Here is a 10,894-nt window from a genome sequence, read left to right as displayed (position 1 = left end):
CATGGTATAGGGGTGTGAGGCAGGCGGACTGAAAGGGGGGCAAGGAGAATGGACCAAGGGCCGAGATGGGAGGTGGGTATATTGATGGAAGAGGGGGCGAGGGCGAGGGTGAGTGGGGGCAATGGCAGAGATGGATGGAGGACAGAGGGGATAGATAAATGAAATAGATTCGAAGGCTCGAACACACGAAGCGGGCACACAGCCAACCAAAAGACTACTCTACATTAAACACACAAAGTCCGAAGGGGTGAGGGTGAAGGGTACGGGAGTGGCAATTCGGATGAGGGGTGGTGAGGGATAAACATCATATCCTACTACTCGAGTATTGAGCAAACTGGGAGGGGGGATCAATAACTGGTTGACTCTCCCGGCTGGACGGGAACAACCAAAGGTAGAAGTATAGCGAGGATCGAGTTTCTACATTCGCATCGCCTGTGATGCTAACGATGCGGGCACGAATTAGCCTAGGAAAAAATGGATAGGGAGTTTCGAAGTGGATGAGGGGCTGGAAACACAAAGCTAGAGGGGATCAGACACGAGTATGTATAGTGCCGGTGCAACAGAAGATCGGGCAGAGGAAATAACAGTTCTGTACTGTACATGTCATACCCGTAGTATGAAGCGCATTTTGCGATAACATACGTGCAGATAGAGAGAGTGGGACAGGCGGGGGGGAGAAATAGAGGGGGAAGGAGAGAGGGGAGAGGAGAGAGGAGGACAAGATGGAGAGGATGCCAGATGAGTCAAACGTGGTCGCGTAACTTAACATATCAGTTGGGATAAGTTATCGCAAGTTGTGTGTGAATCAAGAGGAGGATGTGCTCGGGATGAGATTAAATGTCCGGCGGGCTGCAACCGGACACCCACCGGCAACAGGCTACAGTACGAGTACTGTACAGTAAACGTGAAATAAAAAACTACGGGATCTGTCTAATGGTATTATTAAGATCTCTCCAACCCCCCGAAGACCTCTTTTTCTCGTTTCTCGCAGTCCTTAGAGTCACTGCTGGGATGTTAGAATTGGTCGATACTTGTGCTGTACAGTACCACCCGAGTATTTTTTTGGAGGGGTAAATTCGAGTGAGACAAGCAAGGGTAACTTGAGGGGAGGCTCTGCGCAGCCACTTCAATTGTGTGACCTCTGAAAGTCGACGTCTAGTCCAATCCCGGCCAACGCCATTGTTATGCAAAATCATGTCCTGAATGCTCGGGCGCAGTATGATATCGGTATCATATTGTACTCAATTGCTCTCGGGGCGAGTGCTGTTCGAGCAGCAAGTACGGGTGTAGTACTCTACCGAGCACTCAAGTATCATACTGCACAGTAACGATCCAGCATTTCTCTTTGTAAAATTCTCCAGACTAGCTATCTTCCGATGTCCGTACCGGCATGTCCCAACCCCCAAAACATCCTTGACGTCCAATCTCCAACTTTCCTACTGTAGTCAGAATGTGAAGTTGAGTTAAACCTTGTGACTGTTGAGACTGGAGGCTGAGTGGTCGAAGCTTTTTTTCTCCCGACGATCCACCGATCCCAGAGTACATCCGCTGGGAAACTGGCCTAAGCGTGGAGGAGAAAATCTTTCATCCCCGCCTGATCTAAAGACACACGCCAATTGTGTTCCTGACCAGATGTAGTGCAATTCTCAACTGACTGTATGTGCCCTATAAGGCTGCGCGGCTTCCCCTATCTCATGTAGACCCCTCACCCTTCGCGTCCCCCCCCTTTCGGTACCTTTCTCTCCCATCCACCCAGTTTCCCCCCACATCGCTCAAGCACCTTCACAACAAGTCTTATTCTTACTCCCTTCAGTGGTCTATCCACTGTACTGTGCAGCACTCTAGACCCCACACCCCACTGTTCAGACTGGCTTCCTCTGAAATTTTACTCTCCCGACCCGATCCAGTCCCCGTCAACATCTCGACACCACCTGCACTCTGAATTTTTCACTCAAGTAGCAAGAGTTCTCCTATCCACACTATGGCCCAAGAAATTAGATTGAATTCTACCCTCTCCAATCCTTACAACAAGGAATCCGTTCCATTGGGGAGAAATTGTTTGTTCGTGGATGCTAATCCCCCCACGACAGAATCTCGGAGGAGCCAGTCAACTAGTAACGATCCAATTCATATTCCAAATGATTACCGTGGCATTGTTGACTGGGCCAAAGAGCATAAATGCCTCCTACATGCTCATGAGAGCAGCAGCAGCAGTTTTGGGAGTCAGGGGAGCTCCTACCGCTCCGTCTTTGGCTCCCCCAACTCCGACGAGGTTTCTCCAGCCGATGATACATCTTCTCCTCGGGGTCCGACCAGGTGCTCTTTAACCTTAAGACAGGCCGAACCAATTATCGGCAATTGCCTCAGGCTTCCGGATGAAACCTTTGTTCGCATACTTTCATTCCTGGACCACCGTTCACTGCTCTCTGCTAGGTTAACATGCAAGTCATGGAATGATGTATGCGTAGAGCACAAATTACTCAAGCTCCCTTCGGTATATCAACTCCCAGTCGAACTGATACAAGAAATTTTCGGCTTTACATCACCTCTTTCCTTCAATATATCCAGGCATGTATGCAGGGCGTGGTACTTCTCTGCTCTGGAGCCATTTCTTCTCAAACAGCATCTTGAAGGACTTGGCTTCCACAATGCTGAGGCTTCAGTGAGGAGTTCCCAAAATGCCCATTACCTTGCCACCCGGCTATCCCGCGAGTGCTCGTTGAGCCCTGGTAACTCTGGGGGCGGTGGTCTTCGCAATACCGCAATCCTTGACTTTTCAGAACTGGTTACCGCCAATACCGTTAATTTCACAGTTTCCATATGTGGCTCCTACGCTTTATTGAGTGAGGGATGTGTGGTTTATGTTTATCGCTTGGGGTCTACGCCGGAGAGGTGGATGGAATACGCTACCACGGTCGTTTGCCCGCGGAGAGTGCTAGCTGTTAGCATGGACACAAGTAGCCAAAGATTTGCCATAGCTATATTGCTCGTACATTCCCTACCCACTTTCCTGACCCAGCTAAATGCTTACTAATGAAATTATCGATTAAAAGGAAGGACGCATGGGAGTAGTTCACGACGTGGTGGAGCAGGAAGTTAAGAGTACTTATCGAAATATATGCAGTGAAGAGGACCTACCGAGGAGTGTCGCCATCTGTCCACAGAGACGATGCGTTGCCTTCGGGTGCCGTGGCGGAATAGAGCTGCATTGTGAGTATCTCCTTAACCTTCACTATAGTATGTTCGCTAGTCGGCAACGGAATCTAAGATTTCAAAGTTCTCTCTCACTGCCATAGGATTGCTTGCATTGTTCAACAAAACGGACAATGTGCGCGGTTGATCATGACTGACGAATTTTCCTTCGTAGGGGTTGATGCATTGACGGGGCAAGACCTCAACCGGTGGTTCCCATTGACAGCCCCTTCGGATTTTTTATACTTTCTTCCTCCCCGGCGCGGCATAGATTCTGCCAAGAAGCTGCGTCTTATATCAAGTGCTGTCCACCCCAAAGATGCGAGCCCCTTTACCAGACGCTTCGGTGTTGGCCCAGACTTCCTTGCCTTTTCAGATACTTGGGAGCCTAGGGCTGGCCAAAGCGACCATTTCCAAGCTGTCCCGTTAAGCGATGGATCTCATATACTATTCATTGATCCTGAACGTGGGGGGTTATGTCTGGGCAGTGATGCGCCACTGGGGTATGATTCTACTACCTTTGTTTCTCACGAGGCGGCAATTACAGGGGAGGGCCCGATATCTGAGGTACTCATGCTGATAGGGGATTGCCCAGTACTAGTGGACCCACGAAGCTCCTGCGGAAGATCTGGCTAATCCCACCGGAAAGCGTCGTAGGGGCGATAACCGAAGGTGGGGGGGAACATAGTACTGATGAAAGTTCAAGGGCCCCCCGTAGCCGAAAGATCAAGAACGCCATACGTCCAAGCATATACGCTTCAGGGGCCATCGTTAAGCATGGTGTGAGAGTTGTGGCAGGATACAGTGATCACATTGTACTGTTTTCGGTTCCGCCGGATACCTTCTACAAGCCGTTTGAGGCAGACACCTCTGGTGACCAACCCTCTGTCCTAAATCAGTCCACCGACCCCGATATCACAAAGGCCCATGAACCTGTGGGGATAACCGGTTACTATATCGATACAATACCTAGGCTAGTCGACCTCGCTGTGCATAGTGGAGTTGCTCTGGCAATTTATGCCTTTTCTGCAAGTGGGAGGGTGCACGTTTATCAGCTTAAGAAGACTGATACAACTGCTAACCTGAAAGACTCCCTGAAAATGACAGCTACTGAGAATGGGAAACTAGTTATTGACCGCTCAAATGGAGAAGATTAGGTATTGGGAATGGGGACGGGGCAAACGGCCTGTATGGCTTTCTGTCTTGGGTGCACGGATGTCTCGCGAAAGCGAGACAAGTCGCCTGAATTCTATAGAAACCGCTATCGGGTATTCTGTGAACTAGAAGCAAGTGCCAATCCTTTCAGGCGTGTACGGGTGTTTTTAAAGGTTTAGCCTTAATAAAAAAATTCCTCTCGCTATGATGCCATAGCACACAGTATTTTTTTTCCCTTTTTCCTTTGTTGACCGAGATGAAGCCGGCCCCATCCTGGGCGAACAATAAGGCGAAGGTTTCCATAACACATATGCCATTTCCCGGTAACCTAGTCTTTCCCGACTTACTACTAAGTTATACACCCTTGTACTCGAGTAGTGCCAATGGAAACTTGACTTCTTGGAGTTAATTTCCGAATGAGAATCTGTGCTCTGAATTAGAAGTGTCCGAGATGGATCAACTGTCACGATGGGGCAGCTGTCAATTTTTCATTACTTTTAAGGGGCATCTGGTCACCGTCGGTTTTTGAAAGTGCTGAAATCGCAAAATACAAGTGGTGCAGTACTGTACTGTACTCGTACTGTACAAGCACCATCAGGAGCAACAGTAGTGACCGGCATCCTAAGTTGGCATAACCTGCACAACAAAAGTCACAGTAGCACTACTAATTGGGACGGATAAAAGCCAAGCTATGTACAGGTACCTGCGCGAGTATGATACTTTATCTGTGATCGTAGCACATGTCAGATGTCAGGAAAACCACCAATCCACCGAAGGCTACCCAAATATTAAGATGAAAATGTCAGCGCATTAGACTGGGATATTTATTTTTCGGCGCAGGCAGAGTACCAGTTGCTGAAAGTCACAGCAGCGCCGTTGCCGTCGCAATGTCGCTAGAACCTTTCGGAAGCCTTTCAAGCATGTGATTTTGTAAGGGGTTAGGGGTTTTTTTTTTCTCTTTACCTATCTCTTAGATCAATAAATCATATCATACCCGGGCTCATCATGACAGCTCGATTCCTGATCCTCACATTAAAACAGAAATTTTTCACCCAACAACGCTATCACTAGTATCGTTAGACTGTGGAGGTTTTGTGGTTACAAGATAAGCACGGTATCACACCTGTGGTTGAGTTGATATAAACTTTGACATCTACTCGAGTACGTGCCTGAGCCTAACGGTCGAACTTACCGAGTACCAAGTTATGATAATGATACTCGTATCCGCCCCAAGTACGGTATGATACCAGTAAGTAATTAGCACCCCGTTTTAGAATAGTAGCCGCCGCGGACCCGTAATAAATACTGCTGAAGCTGTTCCTAAGAGAGAGAGAGAGAGAGAGAGAACTGCGTAGACGGGCCCGCCAAAGAGGTATCATATCATGAATGAGCCCCGATGAGGAATTTTCTCGGGCCCGGGGACTCGGTGCGTCAAACCATATATGATATATACCACCTCCACGGGACTGCGGCTTGCCATAGTCTAGGTTTTTGAAAGTTTCATTTCATGCATAAACGCTTTAAGCATACACACTTCCCACTCAGCGCATAATACCGGTAATGCCTCTTGCACACACTGACTGCTACTAAGTCACGGGTAATATAACGTGGGAGTTGTTGTCCTATATATGATATCACTCTCGCCGGATACCAGTTCGTATAGTACTCGAGTATGATACCTCCATACCTTGTGGGACAGCCTTTTGGGTTCCAACAACTGCCCCCTAGGTTTTGTCCGCTGTAGCTATTCCAAATCGGGCGCCAATACTTCTCTTAGCGCAGGAACATGAGTGCAATTTTGGCTTGGCTGATCGCCAAGCTTAACGTTACCATAGATTGTGGTGGTGGAGGGGCAACTTCTGACACACCTGCGTCTGACTGTTTTTTTGTTTTTTTTTTCACCCTTTCTTCTACTTCGTCCCCTATCCAAACTTTTCCTGAAGTTTTCTTCACGGCAACTACGGTACGAAAACATTTCTGAAGAAAAGCCTTTCATAGTGACCTAATATCGATCACCGCAACTTGTTCAGCCCACCAATTCGCGCAATGGCGGTAAGTTAACTTATTTCTTTCTCTCCTCTCTCTCTCTTTCTCTCCTCTCTCCCCCACTCTCCATTCTCCCCCTTTCCACACAAGTTTCCATATTCCAATACAATTACCTCTACCGTGATGCCTGGGCGCTATTATACTCATGGGCATTCTTCAGCCTCGCCTTACAGCCACTTTCCAGCTAACGAGACTCCTTCAATCATTAAAAAACAGAACTATTATATCGAGAATAAGAATGTCGGGGATAGGACTAATTCGGAAGATTGGCGTATTCGGGGATACAATCCATTGACTCCACCAGACCTACTCCAACATGAGCTCCAACAGACCAGCAATTCAAAAGCAACTGTATTGAAGGCTCGAGAAGAGACTGTTGCGATCCTCCATTCCAGAGATCCGCAAAATCGTCTCCTCGTCGTTGTTGGCCCATGCTCCATTCACGACCCCAATGCTGCCCTCGAGTACGCCCGTCGCCTTCTCCTCCTCAAGGAGAAGTACCAGAACGAGCTTCTCATTGTGATGCGCGCCTACCTCGAAAAACCGCGCACTACCGTCGGGTGGAAGGGACTCATCAATGACCCGGACATTGATGGGTCTTTCCAGATCAACAGGGGGCTTAGGATTAGTAGGCAATTGTTCATTGACCTCACCGAGCTTGGGATGCCACTCGCTAGTGAGATGCTCGATACTATTTCTCCACAATTCCTTGCGGATATGCTGAGTGTTGGTGCTATTGGTGCGAGGACTACTGAAAGTCAGTTGCATAGAGAGTTGGCGAGCGGTTTGAGTTTCCCTGTTGGCTTCAAGAATGGAACCGATGGAAGCCTAGATATCGCAATTGATGCGATTGGAGCGTAAGCTCTACCCTTCCTTCGCGTGATTGACTAAACCTGATTTTTATATCTGTGTAGCGCCAAGGGCTCTCACCACTTTCTGTCGGTCACCAAGCCCGGTGTCGTTGCAATTGTGGCTACAATGGGCAATGAGGATTGCTTTGTTATTCTCCGTGGCGGGAAGAAGGGAACAAACTATGATGCAGCAAGTATCAAGGATTCCAAGGAGAGGCTTCGTGCGAAGGGGACCCAGGACAAGCTTATGGTTGATTGCTCTCACGGTAAATTCGCACTCATGTGTTCCTGCTCATTGCGAGGTGCTGATTTTGCTCCAGGAAACTCTGAGAAGAACCATCTCAACCAGCCTAAGGTTGCTGCTTCGGTTGCAGAGCAACTCCGTAACGGGGAGGACTGTATCATGGGTGTCATGATTGAGTCTCACATTAAAGCCGGTAATCAGAAGGTGCCGGAGGAAGGAAAGGCAGGTCTCAAATACGGTGTTAGTATTACAGACGCCTGCATCAATTTCGAGGATACCGAAGGCGTCTTGGAGATGCTTGCGGATGCCGTCAAGGCTAGGAGAGAGCTATTGAGTGGGGAACCAGGCGTCAATGTCGCTGAGAGCCGGCCCCGTCTCGATCCGGTGGATGGACTTTAGGGATTTGATCTTTTGTGTCCTGTTCCTTTGGGTGCTCATAACTTCCCTTAGCTGCTATATATTTTGCAAAAAAGTTAGGCAGTTTCGTTTCTGAAATCCCTACCCCGTGTTATCTTCTGTAATGTGTTCAGGCTCTTTGTTGGTAAATTTACTTGGAGGGGCAGAAGTTTCCTTGGCAGTTAAGTTTAGACAATTAGATAAGCAACCTTCACATCGGCGAACTCTGTTAGCAAAAATTCATGTTTTCTACTTGGAATTCTTTCAAAAAAAAAAAAAAAAAAAAAAAAGGAGAAAATCGCTGTCCAGATCGTGGTTCTTAGTGCAAAAAGAGTGCCTTGCTTTTCGCGAAGTTCCAGGTTATGATAGTTTGTTGTGAAACAAAGGTATTGTTCAAAACCTCAGCCAATCAGAAGGCCAGCATATCCCGATCGGAAGGGAGGAAATTTGAAACATCCCGTCTTTTCCTCCTACCTCCAACTCTGAGAACTTCGCCCTCGCCATCGAGCCTTGACCACTCGAATCCATCGTCACCTCACCTCTCCTCCCTCCAATACCGCTCGCCAATCACACGTGATCTGGACATACAATGCTCGCTCGGTCATGCCTTCGTTCAGGAACGGTGCTCAAGACTGTGGTGAGACAGTCAACCAGGGTAGTTCTCCGTTCCCCCTCCTTTACTTTTTTCCACCCCACCTTCGCGCCATCACCAGTATCTAATAGAGCACTGTTTCCACAGAGAACTACATCGACAAACACAGGCAATGCGGCAAAGAGCGATAGGAGATTGAACATCGCCGGCACTGTGTCTACGGTTGCTGCGATCGGAAGTATTGGACTATACTATCAGCAATATGGGTTCGGCTTTTCAGAGGTACATGCTATGACCATGGCTGAGGAGGGGTATGTTATAATAAATAACTTTTGATTTTTGGGACCTAGGAGATGGGAACTGGATGCTGACGGTGATGGGCCAGGTTACACCCGGCGCATTATCCATGGGAGCATCAAGGATGGTTAAAGACTTTTGACCACCAAGCGTTCGTGTCTCATCTCTTCCATAGCACTCGTGGGACAATTGTTGATGAATATGCACAGCCTTCGCCGTGGCTTCCAAGTCTACCGCGAAGTATGCGCTTCCTGCCATTCCCTCTCCCGCGTTCCGTGGCGCGCTCTCGTTGGAGTTTCACACACCGTCGACGAAGTCAAGGCCATGGCTGAGGAGAACGAATACGATGACGAGCCCAACGACATTGGGGAAATTGTGAAGCGTTCGGGGAAGCTCTCAGATTACATCCCCGACCCATATCCCAATGAGCAGGCTGCACGTGCTGCTAACCAGGGAGCGTATCCTCCCGATTTGTCTCTCATGGTAAAGGCCAGACATGGCGGTTGCGATTACATATTTGCACTACTCACAGGATACCCGGACGAGCCTCCAGCTGGGGCTGTAGTTCCGGAGGGGTTGAACTTTAACCCTTACTTCCCAGGAACTGGTGGGTGTTCCCCCTCCCCTTATGTGTTTAACAGGTTTGTGGGGATGCCAACTTGTATTTAGGAATTGCCATGGCAAGAGTCCTGTACGATGGCTTGGTAGAGTACGAGGATGGAACCCCGGCCACTACCTCCCAGATGGCCAAGGATGTTGTCGAGTTCTTGAATTGGGCCGCCGAGCCGGAAATGGACGACAGGAAGAAGATGGGCATGAAGGTCATCATCATCACCACCGTTCTTACGGCGCTCAGTATCTGGGTGAAAAAGTACAAGTGGGCTCCAATCAAGGCGAGAAAATTGGTATCCTCTATCCATTTCTCCGCATTTCACCATTACACCACTGACACGAAAACCTAGATCTACAATCCACCGAAGGCATAAATCCCCCTCCCTCGAACAAAAATTCTTCAAACCTAAAATAGATTGTTGCTATGGGAAACCGGGGGGAGCCATGGGGAAAATACTGGTATCTGTTCTGTTGTGGAGAGCGGGGGAATGTCAGATAGAACCTTTTTTTTTTTCCTCAAAAAAAATAAAAACTGAAACCTCTGCCAGTTATTGCCGCCATTTCCTTGTCCACTTTTTCCCCTTCCTTTTCACGTTTTTGTTTTTGTTTTCCTTTCCTTGCTCTCTATCCCGCTTTTCATGTGTCGTTCAAGTGTATAGCTGTATATCCTCCAAGAGCTACCACCGTAGTTGTGCTGTCAAGGGATGGAGGAAGGGGGGGGGGCGAGAGGAAGTTGTTGAAGGTGAGGGTGAAAATACGATTACATCACGCCACAGACCTGCACGAGCACGCGTACTCGAGTGCAGTATGATACCCAGCAATTATCATACCCTTGGGGTCATTGGTATGCCATAAGGATCACTTATGATACTCAAAAATGGCCTACCGTGCCGTGCGAAGTATCTACGGAGTGCACTTTTGCACTACTCTTCCCAATCATCTCTTTACCGAACCTTCATTTATAATGCTGGGATGTCCTGGCAGCACCGGTACGCTTTCCCGGGGGGGGGCACGGTGCTTGTATCTGGAACAAGGTATCCACTGTAGAAATGATATCATACGGGGTTTCCTTCTTTCTCACTGGTTGGGCGGTTGCGCAGTAATCGGACGTACTTGTATATTCAGATATCATATGATAAATTTACCCATTACAAGATACAAGTAGGAACGTTTACATAAGTTTGTTTCTCTCAGGTCACAACCTGTGGGTTCTTGATGGCGAGCGTGACACCACCTCCAGCGCCATGCCGAGGTTCAACTGTGAATCTGTGATTTCCCACTCGCCAAGCCCAGCGAGGAAGAAAAAGGAAAAATGAGATTGTCACCGGAAGTTTATCATTCGAATCGTGGGTCGATGGGTCAGCCTCATTCTCAGCCTCAATGGTAAACTGAAATTTTCCTGCATGCTTCGGCTTCGGGCACGCGAGTCAATTGTGCGAGTAAAGTATGGCACAGTATTATATTCGTACTGCGGACTGAATTGGGGAGTCAATATTAAACATCAGCAGG

At 48.3% G+C, this 10,894-nt stretch overlaps 4 protein-coding genes; all 4 read left to right on the top strand.

Annotated features, from left to right (window-relative positions):
- Positions 1–3,062: 3,062 nt before the first annotated feature.
- GSTUM_00004118001 (uncharacterized protein) lies at positions 3,063–4,349 on the top strand (the record flags this gene model as incomplete). The annotated part of the gene is made up of 4 exons (XM_002842461.1): positions 3,063–3,210; positions 3,368–3,759; positions 3,794–3,864; positions 3,911–4,349. The coding sequence occupies 4 exons, from the start codon at positions 3,063–3,065 to the stop codon at positions 4,347–4,349; spliced, it is 1,050 nt and encodes a 349-aa protein (XP_002842507.1).
- A 1,911-nt stretch (positions 4,350–6,260) lies between these two features.
- GSTUM_00004117001 (uncharacterized protein) lies at positions 6,261–7,887 on the top strand (the record flags this gene model as incomplete). XM_002842460.2 has 4 exons in its annotated part: positions 6,261–6,399; positions 6,610–7,250; positions 7,308–7,510; positions 7,565–7,887. The coding sequence occupies exons 1-4, from the start codon at positions 6,394–6,396 to the stop codon at positions 7,885–7,887; spliced, it is 1,173 nt and encodes a 390-aa protein (XP_002842506.1). The 5' UTR covers positions 6,261–6,393.
- Positions 7,888–8,373: 486 nt separating this feature from the next.
- GSTUM_00004116001 (uncharacterized protein) lies at positions 8,374–9,924 on the top strand. XM_002842459.2 has 6 exons: positions 8,374–8,539; positions 8,624–8,787; positions 8,862–8,924; positions 8,983–9,380; positions 9,443–9,678; positions 9,736–9,924. The coding sequence occupies exons 1-6, from the start codon at positions 8,474–8,476 to the stop codon at positions 9,757–9,759; spliced, it is 951 nt and encodes a 316-aa protein (XP_002842505.1). The 5' UTR covers positions 8,374–8,473; the 3' UTR covers positions 9,760–9,924.
- An 864-nt stretch (positions 9,925–10,788) lies between these two features.
- The window catches only part of GSTUM_00004115001 (uncharacterized protein), a gene marked incomplete at its 5' end in the record, with an annotated part of 2,631 nt that continues 2,525 nt past the window's right edge, over positions 10,789–10,894 (top strand). Inside the window, one exon of the mRNA XM_002842458.2 lies at positions 10,789–10,894. This exon is cut by the window's right edge and continues 168 nt beyond it. Coding sequence (XP_002842504.1) covers positions 10,789–10,894 — 106 coding nt within the window.

Source organism: Tuber melanosporum, assembly GCF_000151645.1.
Source record: "Tuber melanosporum whole genome shotgun sequence assembly, scaffold_10, strain Mel28".
Taxonomy (NCBI): Eukaryota; Fungi; Ascomycota; class Pezizomycetes; order Pezizales; family Tuberaceae; genus Tuber; species Tuber melanosporum.
This window is presented reverse-complemented; position numbering and strand designations above follow the sequence as displayed.